At 37.0% G+C, this 20,136-nt stretch overlaps 1 protein-coding gene across 2 annotated transcripts in view; it reads left to right on the forward strand.

Moving 5' to 3' along the window:
- The first annotated feature begins 8,675 nt into the window (after window positions 1–8,675).
- Window positions 8,676–20,136, forward strand: part of LOC131434726 (putative uncharacterized protein DDB_G0277255) — a 45,197-nt gene continuing 33,736 nt past the window's right edge. For both annotated transcript variants that reach the window (XM_058601780.1, XM_058601781.1), the window contains exon 1: window positions 8,676–9,240. In XM_058601780.1, coding sequence (XP_058457763.1) covers window positions 9,064–9,240 — 177 coding nt within the window. In that variant the 5' untranslated portion in view covers window positions 8,676–9,063. The remainder of the gene's footprint in view (window positions 9,241–20,136) is intronic.

Genomic DNA, 20,136 nt, shown 5'->3' on the forward strand with positions numbered 1-20,136 from the left:
GACGAATTTGAGTTTGCCGGACGGACGCGACACTGACGGCGAGCTGCACTGAAACGGCACTGTGCCGGATAGGTGTGAATGCGAGCATAGAAAACGAATGAAATGATATCAGTATCCGTGCACGGTGTCGTGCCGGCACTGAACCGGACCGGATATGTGTGAATAGTCCTTAAGGTTCCCGCGGATAAGGTTTTTTTACAAGTTTTCAATAATTCAAGCGTATGTATCGATAACTTGGAATATTTTGAAAATTGCATAACATTGTATAACACATTTTCTTTGCAAAAAATATTTCATGCAGGATCTCTATTTTGACTGATGGAACACCGGTGGATTCTTTAAAAATTAAAAAATCAGGGCTTGATTGTGGTATGTAATTAATTCGATCGTCAAACGACAAAACAACTAAAAGTTTTGAAAAAAAGCAAAATTTAATATATATATATATATATATATATATATATATATATATATATATATATATATATATATATATATATATATATATATATATATATATATATATATATATATATATATATATATATATATATATATATATATATATATATATATATACATATATATATATATATATATATATATATATATATATATATATATAATTTAAAATATCTACCCTCGCAAAGGGGTTTTTAAAAAGAGAGAACACTTTTCACTTCTAAGGTTAAACTGAAAACTAAACTTTATTTTTGTTCTAACTTTACTCTAAGCCTAACCTAGCTAGCTGCCGATCGTGAGAACCCTGTCGATTTACTATTCCCTAGCGCCGGTAACGCGATACAAGATTTGTTTACCGTGTACGTGACTGATGCTGGGGCGACGATTGTTGTTGATGCTGCGGTCTTCATTCTGTGGGAATCTCGATCGTCTGCTATTGGTGACGTTCTTGGGAAACGCTGGCTGTTAACTCCTCCATCCCTTAAAGAAGCACGACCCGTGCGTTCGACTAATGCTGTTGAAGATATTTTGGTTTTATGATAAACGATGCCTAGAATTGTTGTAATCAGGATAACTGCGCATATGAAGGAACCAATTGATAAATGTTGTTTCAATTCCAAAGATTGAAGGTTCTTCCTGTTTTCGATATGTAGGTCATGTAACTGGGTTATGTTGACGTATTTTTCCAAATGTGTTTCTGCGATTTGGTTTGACCTTAGAGGTGCGATAATAGGGTGACGGAATTGAATTTCATAGTTTTCGAATAATTTGTTTCCAATAATGATGGTACAATTGTGGAATGAGACGAGAAAAATGCCTTTCAATTCTTTTTGATTAATTCCACACGTGCTGCTCAATGTAATTTTGTTGGTGAGCGCTTTGACTATTATGGTACCAGGTGCGGGTAATTCATATTCGATGGTTTGTGGCAATTCTGAGAAGGGACATTTTCCGTTCAAACCTCTAATCAATGGTGCGATGCAATCATCTGCACTGATGTTTGTCAATAGTTCTCGTTTACAGATAGTAATTTTGGGCGTTTCTTGGCATCCTGTAGAAACGGCTAACGTCTCGTTTACATGTTTGAAGATTACTTTGTGGTCAATGTTCACTGTTTTGTTGTTCACAGGTAGCGGTAATAAAAGCATTTTGTCAAACACAATAGGCTGTACGTTAGGGATATTGATGCTGATAATGATGTTATCTCCTTGATAAAACGCTGTAGTTGTCAGGTACACGCAAACTTCGTCTAAACTATCAATCTTGAATCCTTGCTTGGTTAGCTTTGCTGCTATGACCTCTAGTTCACTATTTGATAAAATTTGTTTGTTTATTATGTTGACCTTGACGAGTGATAAGCTATTTTCTATAGAATGTAATGAGTTTAAGAGCATATCTAATTGAAATAAGATTGAAATTTTAGTGGATTCAGTTATGATATAATCTTCTTTAAGTAAAATTTTAGCTAAACTGTTCTCATGATCCTTGATCTGATTGTTTACAATATTAATTCGTTCTTGAAAATTTGCATTGATAGATATTTGTTTGTTATTTTCATTTAATAAGCTATTTTCATTGTTTTTCAGTGCATATAGATCTGCATTAATATTTCTCAAATCCTGGGCGTCTAAATTTCCGGTGATTAGTTTGATAGTGCTTCCTAACACTTCTATTGATCTTTTTACCTTTCTGTTTCTTGGGAGAAGGCTCATGAATGTATCATTTATCATTGAAAGCTTTAATTCGATTAAATTTGAAAAATCTCCTGTTTTATTGTTGATTCGATTTAACACATTTTTAATTGTAGTAATTGAATTCTGGAACTGGTTTAATTCTATAATGTGCAAAACCTTATCATAGCCTGAACTAATTCTACCTTCTCCAACTTTCATAATTAACGCACCCGGATTATTCGAAATGTCATGTATTTGAATGAATTGAGGATAGGAAAAGGGAATGAGAGAAATGAGTGCGATGATCCGAAAGTCCATCCTGAAAGAAAGACAAATATTAATTTCAAAGTCTTTTTATGTTTTCTTTGTGAATTTCCCGGCCGGACCTATCGAGGATCGTTCTTTGTTTGTCCTCCATAGCTTCAGTCGGTGAAAATCTTTCTTTAGTTTTCTTTTTGATTCCTTGAATCCTTTTGAAAACTATTTCTTCGTCTGCTATGTGAGGTGCTTCTTCTCTTCCTTTATTGTGGAAGGATAAATTTTTTGATCGTGTCTTATCGTTTGCCAAAATTACCTCATCATAGAAGTTGTCTCTTTCTTCTATCATTTTCTGAATGTCAAGAGGCCGTTCGTGTTCGTCCTTTAGCCCAAAGAAAATCTCTCTCGGTTTGAAACCGGTGGCTGAATGAATCGTGTTGTTGTACAAAGTACAAGCAATTAAGAAAATTTCTTTGTGCGTAAGGTCATTGTACTGGGGCTTTATACATCGAAAGATTTCTGCAACTGTTGAATGAAATCTTTCGACCAAACCATTACTTTCACTGTGATTAGCAGGCACGAAATGCATCTGTACATTCAAATTATTTACCATACCTCTTATGTCGGCTGATCGAAATGCAGGTTCGTTATCACTTACGATAAGCTCCGGTGTACCATAGGTTGAGAAAAGTTTCAGCAGGCCTCTTCTAACATCGACTATATTCCTGGATTTTATTGGGATCAATACTCCGAATCTAGAGAACTTATCTACTGCAGATAAAAAGATGTACGGTTGAGTTAAAAATATGTCAATATGAATTATTTCTAATGGTTTTTTCGTGTTCGGTGTTGAGCCAAGTTTAATTTTGTATGGGTGTCGGTCATATTTGTTTCGATTACATATTTCGCAAATTTTGATGAACTGTTGAATTTTATGCTTCATTTTTGGAAAGTAGAACCGATTGGATATTTGTTTTTCGTTTTCCCAAACTCCTCGGTGGGCTGATTCATGAGTTTGTTCAATGGTGGCACTTTGTTCCTCGAGGGTTTTCAAGTCAACCAAAAGTTTCTGCGTGATGAAAATTTTGAAAGTCTTACATCGACTAAAGTAATTTTTGTATACTATTTGAATCGTATTTATCAAACTTTCGGGACACAATATGCAATTATTGCGTTTCAAGTCTATAAAATCTTTAAATATTGTTATCAATTGGGGGATACCAAATATTAATTTTGTAATGGTTCTTCTATGAACTCTCGGAAAAACCTCTTCGTGAATATTATCTTCTTCGGGGCCAACTTGAAGGATTATTTGATTACTGAAATAATTTAAAGGTTTTTCTGTACACGGAATGTATTCGGAATCATCCGTGTCTGCGGAATGTACTGTTGCGTTATCTGATGATAGTTCATTTTCGTTAACGTTAATTTCTTGAACAACTCTAGACAATCCGTCTGCTACGACGTTTTGTTTTCCAGGTTTGTATTGAACATCGTAATCGAATTCTGCTAAGCTTAAACGCCAGTGGATCAATCTTTGATTCGGTTCTTTTAAATTCAAACTGTAAGTTAACGGTTTATGATCGGTGTAGAGCGTAAATTTTCTTCCATAGAGGTACGGTCGAAAATGTTTACAACTCCAAACGATCGCCAAGAGTTCTTTTTCGATCGTTGAATAATTCTCTTCAGATTTATTCAATGTGCGTGAAGCAAACGCGATGGGTTTGTCTTTACCCAAAGGTCCTTGTGAAAGAACAGCGCCAATTGCATGATTAGAGGCGTCTGTAGTTAAAATGAAGGGTTTATCAAAATCTGGGTATTGGAGTATGTCATTACTAGTGAGGATTGCTTTACATTTTTGAAATGATTTAATGAACTCTTCAGAATGAATGATGGTTTCGCCTTTCCTAAGTGAATTTGTTAAAGGTTTCGCTATTTTCGCAAAATCTTTTATAAATTTTCGATAGTAACCCAAAATTCCGAGAAAGCTTCTAAGTTCTTTTTCGCTCTTTGGCAATGGCCAATTTTTAATAATATTAATTTTGTCTGGGTTTGGCTTAACTCCTTCAGTAGTAACGATGTGTCCTAAAAATGCAACTTCTTTACATAGAAACTCGCACTTATCTAATTGTACTTTCATATTGCATCTAGATAGTGTATCGAAAATTTTTCCCAAATTATCCAGATGTTCTTGAAGACTACTTGAAAAAACGATGATATCATCCATATAGATGAAACATCTTAGGCCAATGTGTTCTCTTAGAACGTTGTCCATTACTCTCTGAAACGTAGAGGGGGCATTCTTTAGTCCAAAGGGCATTCTCAAAAACTCATAGTGTCCATTCTCGACATTAAAAGCCGTTTTGGGAATGTCTGATGCTTCAACTTCGATCTGGTGGAAACCGGATGCTAAGTCTAGCGTAGAAAAATAATTGCATCTCCCGAGTTTATCGAGGATGTCGGTTATGTTCGGGATTGGGTATCGATCATCGATAGTCTTTTCATTTAACTTCCGATAGTCGATTACCAATCGCCATTTCTTTTGACCGGAAGCGTCCATCTTTTTCGGGACGATCCAAACCGGAGAAGTCCAAGGGCTGACAGAGTGTCTTATAATACCCTGTTCAAGCATTTTGAGAATTTGTTTTTGTACTTCCTCCTTATGACAAAAGGGGTACCGATACGATTTGGAGTAAATAGGCAAATCATCTTTTGTTTTGATTCTATGTTTTATTGCGTTAGTAAAGGTAAGGTGTTCTCCTTCTAACAAAAATACACCCTGATTTCTACTGATGACGTTCAACAATTTCGATTTTTCGTCCGAGTTAAGGTGATTCAATCGCAATTGATCGAATAAACGCTGGTTTATCGGCTTGGCAAATTTTGGTGAAGGTTGGGTTTCAAAATTATTTAATTCAAATTCCATGGGTTGACTAATATCGATTCGCGATAACTCGTTCGAACTATTAGTTATGGCTAAACAAGCTCGACTATTCACTGCGCTATACAAGCCTGAGTGCAGGAGTATATTGTTGCAAATAAAAGTATCTTCTGATACTAGGAAATCGCCGTTATTGATATTAACAGGAAAGCTTACGAATTTCGTCTCGTTAGAGTTTAATTGTATTCGTTGAGAATGAGGATATTTTCGTTGCATTTGAATTTTTCCAGAAGCAAATTGAAGTTCGTTACTAGCAGTAAGAATATTGGCTTTCAGCAATTGTAACGCCTCGTATCCAATTAATCCATCGAAATAAGGATGAAAATCAAAGATATAAAATTTCAATTTTTGTGTGCCAGGAATCTGAATAAAGGGGTTAAATTCAACAAATTGATTTATTTTATGACAACCATTGATATTTTGAACAGAGGTTGGCTCGGTAAATCTGCATTTTTGAAGGTTTACATGCTTGGTACTAATGTAATTCTTGTTTGCACCTGTGTCTATGAGAAATTTTAGTAAGCCTTTGGAAGTGTTTATTTCGATGTAAGGGATGAAATTATTTACGTCGGATGAAAGTCTGCCGCCACTTGATGAAAATTTAGATCATCAATTTCGGCTTCCTTGCTATCGGTTTCTTGATTGGATTCTAAATGTTGGGGGTTTGTTTCGACTGGTGGAGGTTCGTTAGTGGTTTCATACGCAGTTTGATATTGTTGGTTATAATTATCGTAATAATAATATTCATTGGAATCATAGAAATAGGAATCATCACAATTTGTTGGAAATTCCTCTATTTGAAAATGTGGACGGTTCATATAATTTATCTGCTTACTTCTAATGGAGTTATCCACTTCCATTGGAGTTGGCTTTGGTTGTGGGTTTTGAGTCACTCTTTGAGGAAACGGAAATGGTCGTTGTTGGAGATTTTGAAATTGTCCTTGCGGTGAGAAATGAAATGGTCGTTGTTGCGGAAATTGGAATCGTGGTTGTTGGAAGGGAAAAGGTCTTTGTTGTGTGAATTGAATTGGTCGTTGTGGTGGAAATTGAACGGGTTTTGGTGAAAATGGTGGAAATTGTAATCTATTGTTAAACGGTTTAATGGGCCATTGTGGAGATGAATTTGGCTTTTGTGGAATTGGTGGAGGTGTGCCAAATGGTTTATTTCGTGTGTGAGAGTAATTGCCTTCTTCGATGCATAATCGAAGAGCATCCTTTAAATTTGTTGGGGCCTGAGCCCGGATTATTGGTCCTAACGGATCCTTCAATCCTCCCAAAAATACTTTTAGTCCTAGCTGTTGATAAAAATTGTTCTTCGCAGCTTTCACAGCTGTGTGCTCTTCACTGATGTTCAGCAAATTCACTAACAGAGACACCACATGCGAGATTTTGCTGTAGAATTCTTCTACAGTGTTCACTTGGTGAATAGCGAAGAGGTCGCGTGTCAAAGACACCTCATCCCGTCGGTCGCTATAATGTGTGATTAAATTTTGCTTTATGTCGGTCCAATTCAAATTTGTACCGTACAATTCTAGAATATTGTCTGCTTCTCCCACTATTTTGGTTCGAATTGCTTGAATCCAAACTTGGTGGCAATCTGTTCCAACAGCTCTATTGATAGTTGGCATTAAACTATCAATAGCTCTAATAAAAGAATGCAATTTTATTGGGTTTCCATCGAAACTGGGAAGGTCTCGAATGATCTGGGGAGTCTGGAGAGATTTTAAAATACTCTCGGGATCTCCTGCAGCTCGAGGTAGCATATTTGTTCTAGCCTCGGCAGCTGCTACTTGAGCCGCTTGGGCAGCTTCTGACGCACCTAGAAGCTCCATTCTTAATTGTTGAATTTCGTCCTCCTGTGAGGCGATCTGTTGATTGAGAGCAGCGATGTGCTGTTCCATTTTCACTGATTTGTTTAACTAAAATTAATTTCACTTCACTACAATGTCAATAGCTCACTTTTAGGCAATAGCTAAGAAATGTTAAATGCGTTAAACTTATGTGATAATAGTTAATTAAAAGATTAAAATTACTTACGGTTAGGTTGCGATATTCTCTCGCTGTTAACTAGATGATGGGTCCGGTGCAGCTTCTTCTGGATCTCTTCACTAATCACCGATGTACATTCGGGGATGGCTCTTCGTGCCGAAAGAAATCACTTGAAAAAAAAAACCGCACTACAATCCGAACGACTGCGCCATTTAAAATATCTACCCTCGCAAAGGGGTTTTTAAAAAGAGAGAACACTTTTCACTTCTAAGGTTAAACTGAAAACTAAACTTTATTTTTGTTCTAACTTTACTCTAAGCCTAACCTAGCTAGCTGCCGATCGTGAGAACCCTGTCGATTTACTATTCCCTAGCGCCGGTAACGCGATACAAGATTTGTTTACCGTGTACGTGACTGATGCTGGGGCGACGATTGTTGTTGATGCTGCGGTCTTCATTCTGTGGGAATCTCGATCGTCTGCTATTGGTGACGTTCTTGGGAAACGCTGGCTGTTAACTTATATATATATATATATATATATATATATATATATATATATATATATATATATATATATATATATATATATATATATATATATATATATATATATATATATATATATATATATATATATACATACATATATATATATATATATATATATATATATATATATATATATATATATATATATATATATATATATATATATGGAAATTCAAAACAATTAAAAGTAGTAAATTAGTTTGAAAGAAATCAATCTATTCCTAAAATCAAACAAAAATATATGGTTTCAACAATCAAAAGCGTTAGTTGAAATAACTAATTTCAAGGAAATTTATTTCAACTAAAAGGTTTTGTAAATTTGAAGCTTTACAATTATTGACTTTGACTAGAGTTCGTTTCATTTAAAACTATTTTTCTAAATGAATACACTATGAAATTGTTTGTCAAGAGATTGACAGGAACGCACAAGTAAAATATTTGTTATTTTTTATCAAACTTTTGATTGAAAGAAACTAATCCACCGAGCAATATAAACGATCATGTTCTGCAGTTTCAAGTAGCAATATTTACGATATCAATACATATTTTCTTTTGTCACTATTTCAAAAATAATATTCGTTGGGTGAAACCCAAATTTGGTTATTTTTACATTTTTTTCTCTGCGTTAGCTTTGAATTATCGATATCGTAGCAATATCGATATTACCGATAAATATCGATGTTTTACATCTCTACTAGAGTTGCCATGTTATTTTTTCAAAATTTTCTCTGGAAAATAAAGATGAATCTGTAATAATGGCAACGCCGATCTCTACCCAAAATCCATCAAAGTGCTCCGCAAAATCGCAGAGAATAGAGATCAGTGAGCAGTGAGCTGGGTTTCCGTCGACAGGGTTTTTATTTCGTCCAGATTGAGTGGTTCCCTTTTTGTGTGACCGTATTTTCTTGGAGCAGTAACTAGCCAGGGCGAAGAATATCCTACCGAAACGATATTTTAGTCCACTGGAATAATTACTTTTCGGTAGACATAATACGGAATAGCAGAAGCCGACGAGAACTATTCAATAATAGTGCACTTTGAAACCTGAAGAAGGGGCCGTAATTAGTGCAGATTTGCAACTTATTTTCATTTGGTTGATTATTTTGAATAAGATTTCCGTGATATATAATTCGCATTAAAAATCATTTCGGTTATAAAAGAATAAAAACGTCAGAAACCCTTAGTGCGAAAATGTCTATCAGCTGCAAGTGCTTAAATATTATTGTGAAGTTGATTGGATCGGATACCAAATCTCTACGCCGGTTTGACCTGGAATTATATTTGTCTAAGAAGCGACCACAACAGCAGCAAGATTTGACCACAAAGGCGACGATACCGAGCGACGACCATTTTCTATTTTTCAAAGAGGTGAGAAGCTACTCGATTATTTTTTTCATTCATTTTGGCTCTGTGTGTTTGTTATTTAATTCACATCGCTGCTGTTTACTGCCGCTGAAAACTCGCCAATCTTTTACGAGAGAGTTGTTCGATTTGTCTGATGAGCACTATGGCTTTATGGTTGAGGTTGTGTCGATTGTTATTTTTCCAACACATTTACCTACTAGTCGATATAAACTGGCAAATGTTATCCACCTAAAATGATAATGTCCAGCGTTGTGTTATCTACTAAAGTTTTCTTTGAGCTAGGCATATAAAAATTACAAACGCGATATAGGCCAACGAGCAAATTTACGAACATATCTGTATAAAATGTTCAAAACGACAAATGTAACAATCTTTGTTTACTTCCTCTTGGGATTGTTACGGTATTCATAGTTACCATATTCACAGATTTTTTTTGTAAATTTTTCAAGCTGAAACAGAGATTTTAAAATGGCAACTCTGACGGTATTCTTGGCAATCCTCTCCCATTATTTAACGATAATAATAACCAAAGCTATCATCATTTAATCTGCACTGAAGAAATTACCGAAAAATGCAGGAATATTTTGCAAAAATCGAAAGAGAAAGTAAACAAACAGAATCTGTCATTGTTGCATTTAACATTTTATACATAAATATTTGTGGACCATCATCCTCAGAAAAGTTAATTCTCGATGAACACTAGGAAAGATCCCATGTGCAAATGACAGTTTCTCTTTGTTTACTTACTCTTTCAATTATTACGGCATGTTCCTGTATTTTTAAACAATTCCTTAACTACAGATCTATAGTCGATGGGTTCAGTCGTTATTCTGGGTAAAGAGTTAGAGAGAGGGATTACCGATAAAACCGTAATAATCGAAAGACAAAGTAAACAAAGAGAAACTCTCATTTGCACTCAGGACCTTTTCTCGTGTTTGTCTTCAATTAGTGTAAAATAAGCAAATAATGATTCAATTGTTCTGGAAATTTGGTTACGCAAAATTGGTGTTTGATTCAGTGGCGTCTCGTCCTCATGTGCACATCATGCACTGCACAACCAGTCAAAGTGAAGTAATTAACTGCATCCCCAGTTACCGAATATAACATAATAAGTGATTTTGTCTACAGCTTAAATTCACCCCTAAGCGACTTGCGCTTGCTGGTCAATGGGAGCCAAACGAAATTTTCATATCGCATTGCCAAGGCCTAGCTCAGCTCTGAGATTTGTTCTCTCTGTCACGTTTGGCTCTGTAAGAACTTGTATGCACACCTTCAGGAGAGACTTCAGTGACTTATGCTCATGGCAGTTGAAAACAAATTGCTGTCTTAGTTGCTCGACGTGCAGAGCGCCGAATTCTATTGTGTCGATGATACGCAATAAGTTTAATGAAAAAGTTCTCATCCAAAAGACACAGTGAACAATCCTTAAATTTTGTCACGAGACGCCACTGGTTTGATTATTATTAACAAGTTATCTGTCTCAATTTTAATTAGTAGTATGGATGTATTATTTAAAAATTGTGTATTGCATAAACATAATTAGTATGGAATGTTTCGAAATTTTAAACAAAAAATACATAAAACTGCTGACCCATGGTGGTCAAATTTTTTTATAAACGTGGATTTTTTTATATTTTGGGTTCTCAATAATATTAGAGGCTGACATTTGATATTGCATCGCTGCAATTCTCGAGTGAATTTAAAAAAATTAAAACGATAAAATATTTAAATGTCTATCCTCGGTATTTTCTGGGTTGCGAACAGTTTTTTATTCAATAATATAATATATTTTTAGGCCCACTGCTTAAGCTTTAAGATGCCAAGGGTATTTTCTAATCTTAATTAACGACTAACTTAAAACTAGTATAGTACCATTAAAGTATGTCGTCTCGGATTTTCGAAAATCCAGCTTTCAGCTGGCGATCGGCAGTGGCCGGTGAATTGAATATTGCGAATATGAGTATTCCAGATAGCGTTGTTAAATATTTATGGCCGCTTCCTTCGCTTCGTGTGGGTCCGCGGGAAACACCCTCAGGCTACGAAGGCCCGGCGGGTGGCCCGCATGCTGGTCATCGACTGGAGCAGTCTTCCGTGGGCGGTGATGGTGATGTTACGGAAGAGAATGAAAAAAAGTAAATATTGTGGAAAGCGAGGTAAAAAGGGGGTATGGAAACAAAATGTCTGAAAACTACAGAGATCCAATTAGTTGCCATCGAGATGATGAAGAGACGGGGAAAGGGGGAACGAAAAAGTTAGTGACAAAAAAAAGATCTTGTTAGTTCCAATTAAGATGGTGGACAGGGACGAGGAATGAAAGAATCGAGCGGATGTTAGTGTCGAACCTGTAGGTGGAGATTATACTTTCTGAGCGAGGTATAACAGATTAAACTTGGATATTAATGTGTTTGAGAAAATGGTATATGAGAAGCATACATGGACTATCCCGACTCGCCAACACATCCCGAACCGCAACCTCAGGCGGTCTACCTCGGGCTCTAAGGGATTCCAGTAGCTTCGACCTGGCGTCGCGATAATCTACGCACGACCACACGACATGCTCGATGTCCTGATAACCGTCGCCACAGGTGCAGAGACCGCTCTTCGCTAGCCCAACACGCCCGGAATGGAACAATGCGAAGAGACCCAGACTAACGATGTTAAATAAGACCGTTCAGATAAAGTTCTCAAATGTTCCCGTATTTTCCCCAGGAAATATGGGGGACAATTTCCTGGCTTCATTACCCGGGGAGCTTCTATTGAGCTTAGACTGTCCGTGACAATGAAGTAATGGTCTTTGGGCAAGGTTTCAATGATCTCGAGGGTGTATTGAATAGCAGCTAATTCTGCGACGTAAATTGAAGCCGGATCACTGAGTTTGTAAGAAGCGGTGATGTAATGATTGAAGATGCCGAAGCCTGTGGATCTGTTGATGTTTGATCCGTCAATATAAAACACATTTTCACAGTTTACTGTTCGAAATTTATTATGAAAGATATTGCCCGGAATGGAACAATGCGAAGAGACCCAGACTAACGATGTTAAATAAGACCGTTCAGATAAAGTTCTCAAATGTTCCCGTATTTTTCCCAGAAAATATGGGGGACAATTTCGTGGCTTCATTACCCGGGGAGCTTCTATTGAGCTTAGACTGTCCGTGACAATGAAGTAATGGTCTTTGGGCAAGGTTTCAATGATCTCGAGGGTGTATTGAATAGCAGCTAATTCTGCGACGTAAATTGAAGCCGGATCACTGAGTTTGTAAGAAGCGGTGATGTAATGATTGAAGATGCCGAAGCCTGTGGATCTGTTGATGTTTGATCCGTCAATATAAAACACATTTTCACAGTTTACTGTTCGAAATTTATTATGAAAGATATTAGGGGCCACTTGAGGGCGTATGTGATTCGGAATTCCACGAATCTCTTCTCTCATTGATGTGTCGAAAAACACAGTAGAATCAGAAGTACCCAAGAAATGAGTACGGTTGCAAACAAACGAAAAAGGATTCATATTCTGAGCCATGTAACCAAATTCAAGAACATAAAACGGGTCTGAGAATTGAGCTCGACAAGCCTTTCGAAGTTTTCAACCACCATCGGATTTAAGATATAGCATCGGATAAGCAATCGTTATGAGAGATCCCAGAATCAATTTTTCAACGGAAAGAAGCCCGCGAGCACTTCGAGTCTCATCGTATGAGTCGACTGCATGAAACCTAAAGCAATACGCAAACAACGATATTGAATTCTTTCCAGTTTAATGAAATGGGTGTTCGCGACGAATCGGAAGCAGAAGCATCCATATTCCATTACGGACAATATCGTTGTTTGGTACAGCCTGATCAGGTCTCCTGGGTGGGCGCCCCACCAAGTTCCGGTTATTGCGCGAAGAAAATTAATTCTCTGCTGGCATTTTTGTTTCAGATACCTAATATGACATTCCCAGGTGCCTTTGGAGTCGAACCAGATCCTGAGATATTTAAATGTGAAGACCTGAGCTATGGTTCCACCCCCTACTTGAAGCTATAATTGTGCTGGTTCTCGCTTCCTTGAAACTACAACCAGCTCAGTTTTCTCCGTAGAGAACTCCATACCCATTTGGAGAGCCCATGTCGACAAGCTGTCTTATTTATTTAACAGATCGGCTGAAAAGTTCGTATCGTTTCTATGAGAGGGCGCCACTAGAATTAAATCCATACCATTTTTAGTTAGTACCAACCTTCAAAAGATACGTGTATAAATTTGACAGCTGTCTGATTATTAGTTTGTGAGATATTGCATTTTGAGTGAAGCTACTTTTGTTATTGTGAAAAAAATGGAAAAAAAGGAATTTCGTGTGTTGATGAAATACTACTTTTTGATGAAAAAAAGTGCCGCCGATACCAAAAAATGGCTTGATGAGTGTTATCCAGACTCTGCACCGGGCGAAGCAACAATTCGTAAGTGGTTTGCAAAATTTCGTACTGGTCATAGTGAACGCAGTGAACGTCCAAAAGAGGCTGTTACCGATGAAAACGTGAAAAAAATCCACAAAATGATTTTCAATGACCGTAAAGTGAAGTTGATCGAGATAGCTGACACCCTAAAGATATCAAAGGAACGTGTTGGACATATTCAAGAATATTTGGATATGAGAAAGCTTTGTGCAAAATGGGTGCCGCGTGAGCTCACAATCGATCAAAAACAATAACGAATTGATGATTCTGATTCCAATCGACAGTCAGCTGAGTGGACTGCACGCGATGAACCGAACCCAAAGCGTGGAAAGACTCAACAATCGGCCGGTAAGGTTATGGCGTCTGTATTTTGGGATTCGCATGGTATAATTTTCATCGACTACTTTGAAAAGGGAAAACCATCAACAGTGACTATTATATAGCGTTATTAGAGCGTTTGAAGGACGAAATTTAAAAAAAAACGGACTCATTTGAAGAAGAAAAAGGTTTTGTTTCATCAAGACAATGCACCTTGTCACAAGTCGATGAAAACCATGCTGAAATTGAACGAATTGGGCTTCGAATTGCTCCCTCATCCACCGTATTCTCCAGATTTGGCCCCCAGTGACTTTTCCTGTTCTCAGACCTCAACAGAATGCTCGCTGGTAAAAAATTTAGAAGCAATGAAGAGGTAATCGCTGAAACTGAGGCCTATTTTGAGGCAAAGGACAAATCGTACTACAAAAATGGTATCGAAAAGTTGGAAGATCGCTATAATCGCTGTATCGCCTCTGATGGCAATTATTTTAAATATTAAAAAATAATTTTGGCAAAAAATGTGTGTTTCTATTAAACGATACGAACTTTTCAGCCGAACTGTTATTTATTTATTTATATTTTAATCAACAGACAAACTAAAGTCCTAATGATTATTTTTAAGAATATTCAAAAAATTTGCTTTTATTCTGCCACGAGAAAAATGGAAATCGAATCCCATAGATACGCCATTGAAGGTTCGCTGCAATTCAATAACGGCACCGTTGATTCCGTAGTTAGTACGACGTAGAGGCATTCTGAGGAGGTTGTTGTTGCGAAGAGCTCTAGAACGAACATTGTAGTTGATTTGACTAAGTAGTGCAGGGTAATCAATATTGTTCGTCAAAATATCGGCAATTAGCATTGCACGGAACAGATCTCGGGGTACTTGCAGAGTATCGAGTGTGATTAGCATCCCACGGCTTTCATAACTAGGCAGCTGGTAAGGGTTATTCCAGAGCAAACGACGAAGAACGAAACGAACGAATTTGCGCTGTATTGATTCAAGTCTTAAAGTTCCATTATGAAAGTGAGGGTTCCATTCTGCCGAACAATATTCGAGTGTTGACCGTTCAAGCGAGCAGTAGAGAGATTTCAAACAGTATATATCTGTGAAGTGCTTAGCGGTTCTCATGACAAATCCTAGACAACGAGAAGCCTTTGCCACGTTGTACGAAATAGGTCTTTACCACGATGTACGAAATATGTGTCGAGGGTAACTTGCAATGGTCCTTGGAGATTTGCAGCTTTGGGTCCTATAATAGGCACAACGTAAGTCGTCGGCAAGTTGTCTTAGCGTGCAAGATTTGTTGATACATTCATCAATGTTGTTTACGTAAAAGTTTTATAAAAGGGGGCTAAAGCATGAGCCCTGAGGAAGACCCATGTAACTGAATCGTATTGTCGACAAATCAACATGCGTGAAATACATGTATTTCTCGAACAATAGATTATACAAAAAGTTATTCAGAATTGATGAAAGACCATGCTGATGCAACTTCTCAGATAGAATGTTTATGAAAACTAAGTAAAAAGCCCCCTTGATGTCTAGGAAAACTGACGCCATTTGTTCTTTACGAGCAAATGCCATTTGAATTTCGGTTGAGAGCAACGCAAAACAATCGTTCGTTCCTTTGCCTCTGCGGAAGCCGAATTGTGTATCTGAAAGTAAGCCAATAGTCTCGACCCAATTGTCTAGACGAAACAAAATATTTTTTTCGAAAAATTTTCGGATACAGGAAAGCATAGCTATCGGCCGATACGAATTTATTTATTTGTTTCATCAAGCAAATGTAGACTACATATAAATGGTTTACAATGTTTACTTAGATACTACGCATTATTTCTACGACTAACCTGGAATCTCATTTCATTCATTAGTGGCACATTACTCGATTGATTGGGCTGTATTTTGCGTAATTTGTTCTAGTGTTTCTTTCTAAAAATAATTTCCTGGTTCGTAATTGACGGCTTGGTGTATAAAAATTTAATTGCGATAATAAAGAAGGTGATTGAATGCGTTAAGAAATAATGTCGCTGATAAAATAAAGCATTGCAAGGTCGTGGCGTTCTTTAAGTGTTTGAATATTGATGAGCATGCAGCGTGCTTCATATGGTGGTAAAGAAAATGCTGTCCAGTTTAATTTACGAAGTGCATATAAAAGAAATTGTTTTTGAATAGATTCGATGCGTTCTTCGTGAATAAAATTGTATGGATTCCATACTAGGCTGCAATATTCCAAAATAGGTCTGACATATGTACTGTATAATAATTTAATTGTGTATGGGTTCTGAAAGTTATGACTGAAGCGTTTAATAAAACCCAGCATGCTATTTGCTTTATTGATTATGGTATTGTAGTGTTCCACAAAAGTGAGCTTGGAGTCTAAGATTACGCCTAAATCTCGTACAATTTTACATTTTTCTACAAGTTGATTTCCTAGATGTATGTTTATAGATATGGTTTCATTTTTCCTACTGAAAGTTATTGAGTTACATTTTGTTACATTGAGTTGGAGTAGACTTTTGCAGCACCAAATGTGGAACAGATTGATTTCGTTCTGGAATAATACAGCGTAGTTGATATTTTTAATTTCCATTAAGAGTTTCATGTCGTCTGCATATATAAGCACTTTCAGATGTTTGAGTATGAAGGAAATGTGACGTCGCGGCGCGGGAGATCCTCTTGTCCGGAGCAGATTCTGGGCATACTTTTTTAGCTAAATCGACTATCCAGAATATAACTCGCTTGCGCTCGTGGTGTTTTTGTTGCGCATTCGTCAGGCTGTGTTCTAAAGAGTGCTCATCGATGTTTCTTTTGATAATCCGTCAACAAACCGGCGCCAGTAATCGCGTTTTTTTGCTTTAATTAAGTTCTTCATTTGCGTGTCTAACGTCGCGTAATTACGATAATTATCAGATGTTCCATTGACTCTAAACTGTTTGAACGCTGAGGTTCTTTCCGCGTTCAGTGATGAGCATTCTTTGGCGCGCCGGGTACACGTTTCGTCTGAGCTTGAATCGCGGAGTCGAGAATCAAGCCAGTCAAAAACGTGAACTCTTCCTCCGGAGGAAGTTCTTGTGTTGTTTATAGTTTCTCAGATATCGAATTTGCGTAGCATTTCAGGTCAGGTCATACGAAACATTGATTGTCTCCGATGGTCCTAATTCGCAGGCGATTGAAATTACGATAGGTAGATGATCGCTACCGTGGGGATCAGGGATCACCTTCCACTTGCAATCTAACCGTAGCGATGTCGAGCAAAGGGATAAATCCAGCGCACTTGGTCTTGCTGGTGGTGCAGCAATTCGTGTCATTTCTCCCTTATTCAAGATTGTCATATTGAAGTTGTCGCAAATATCATGGATCATAGCTGATCTGTTATCGTAGTGAAGACAGCCCCATACCGTGTGAGTTAAAGTCTTCTAAAACCAACGTCGATGCGAGAAGGAGCTCTATATCACTGAGCCGCCTATGCCCAACCGAGACTCTTGGGGGAATATAGATGGAAGCAATGGAAAGGTCCATGCCTTTGATTGTAAAATGACATGCAACAACTTCAATATCTGGTATCGATGGGAGGTTAATTCTATATAAAGAATAGCACTTTTTAATCCCCAAAAGTACTTCTCCGTAGCCATGTTTCGCACAATGCAAATGCGTCACATTTTAGATTTTTTACTAATAGTTTGAAAAGGGTCTATTTTTGAGATGATACTTCTGTAATTCCACTGAATAACAGTGATTGTATCCGTGACCTCGGTGGGTGACTTAGCCATCGAAGGATACGATTGTTGAAAGAAGGGGCCATTTTGCAGTCAACTGTTTCAAAAATGTTTTAACTGTAGGAATGAAAGCCATTAATAGACTTTGAAAAGGTTCTGAAATATTGAAGGCAGTCATGATCCAGTCCACTATATCAGAAATTTCAACAAACCCAGAATTTGGTCAATTTTCTGATGGATCTTCAGGGACTTTCGGGGGTTTTGAAGTCCCAGGAAGTGGTGGAAATTCTTGCACAGAATTTAATTTTCCAAGACATGAAGCTTTTTTCTCCGGTTTTTTGCCATCACTTTCGGTTGTTTTAATTTTTTGAGACTTACCAGAAGAACCCTTACTAGAGAGCTTACTAGAGGATTTATTTCTTCTCTTTCTGAAGCTATGAGTCATGCAGGTGGAGCAGTCGGCAATGCTTTCATTTGAACTTCGGTCGTCAGGTGGAGCAGTCGTCAATGATTATGGTATAACGCCTCAAACGCTTCGGTTGTGCTTTCATTTCAAATTCTAGTAGTGTAAAAGGGCAAAACTTGCACAATTCACACAATCGATCAACAGATTGAAATTCGGAAATACGGACATCCAGTTATGTCTCTGACATTACACACCTGTACTTTTTTTCCAAAAACCCGTATCCGGCGCAAAAATTTATCGGTACCCGAATCGATGCTTCATAAGTACCAGGAAAATGTTACTGGAGTTCAGTTTATTGAGCAAAAAAAGATCTTACGACTACTTTTTCTCATGCCTATCCCAGCTAAAACCGAAAAACGGTATTTATCTGTATTATTAGTAAATTATTGGTATTTTTGGAGAACACATCTCTATTGCGATATAGAGGTCAAAAATTGGTATAAATATCGAGAAATCGGTATACCTGGCTACGTTGCTGTGGACTCTAGTTGCATTTTGAGCAATCGCGACTAAAATTCAGGAATCCCGTGTGATATAACTGGGTAGGATCATCCAACCAATGTACAGGAGTTTAAATTCAGATTTGAATGAAATCGATACTTCGATCAATCCGAAATGAAAACCGGTATTTCTTTGGCAATTCAGAACGTGTGTCATCATTTCTGGCTTGGTACTAAATTGTTATATTGAAAGGTGGTATTGAAAAGTGGTCCAATTCAGTGATGCGTTGGAACGTTTTGGATCTTTCGATTACTGCACCTGAGATGTTCTCTTAGTTTAAATTTTATATTATCGTTAAGGTTATCAAATTATAAAACGTTGGTGAAGAATACATAAGCAGGCTCTTATGTATTCTTTTGCTGGTTTCTAAAATTAACCTGGAAAACAATGGCATTCGGAAGCTGCACTCATGGAGAAAGCACCCTCTACATAAACCGGATAGGCCTTTAATTTTGCTACAATTTGCTTGATGAATAGTCATGAAACCAAAATAACGCACACTCGTACAGCAAAAACAACACGCCAAGAAAATAAATAAACAAAATGACACGATTCTCCAAAATTTCAGACAAAATAATAAAACGACCAGATTTACATTTTTACTGTTTTTTATCCTGCCGTCATGCGGCATGTGCTCATCAAAATAAGGTTCAAGGTTGATATGAGTTCGTTTTAGCTTGGTTTAGTTATATTTGTTGTGTTTTTCGCTGTCTCTGCTCTCTCTCTCTCTCTCTCTCTCTCTCTCTCTCTCTCTCTCTCTCTCTCTCTCTCTCTCTCTCTACTGACTACCCGAGTAGAGTGTGAGATCTAAAAAAAACTCAATTTGATGTTGTGCTGTTTGCATATATTGATTACTTAATATGCTATTGTTTTGGTCGTTTTTAACGGTTAAAAGATGAAAATCGAAAGCAAAACGAATGATGGGTGACATCAAATTGAAAACTAATTTTGCTCTCAGTGAAAGAACATTGAAAACTTAATATGATGTAGATATTCTCGAAATGACACGTCGCGAGCATAATCTAAAAATAGACTGGCAAAAAAAAGGTCCGGGATAGTCTACATTTAGGCGATATGATGTTCTTTTCATATCCAAAGCTGTAGCATTCGAACATTATAACATCGAATTGAGTTATCTACTTGATCTCATACAACTCGTACATGTAATCACTTTGAAATACGAATTCAGAGACCCTGAAGACCGAGCGTTTTACAGTGAAGTCTCCTACAACACTGGGAACGTGAATTAGGAAGCCGGCAATAAGGTATCCCAGATCATTTGCTATTTCGACTTGACTTTGAGACAATGAACGATTATCTCGATTCTAACCACACATAGAAGAATAATGTCTTCAGTGAATTTTTAGATCTTGTGTAGACTTACAATTTACGATTATTTGATGCAGAATTAGTCCTGAGTATATGAAGTTCTAAGCATTTATAACTAGAAAAGAGA

This window comes from Malaya genurostris, chromosome 3 (assembly GCF_030247185.1).
Source record: "Malaya genurostris strain Urasoe2022 chromosome 3, Malgen_1.1, whole genome shotgun sequence".
Taxonomy (NCBI): domain Eukaryota; kingdom Metazoa; phylum Arthropoda; class Insecta; order Diptera; family Culicidae; genus Malaya; species Malaya genurostris.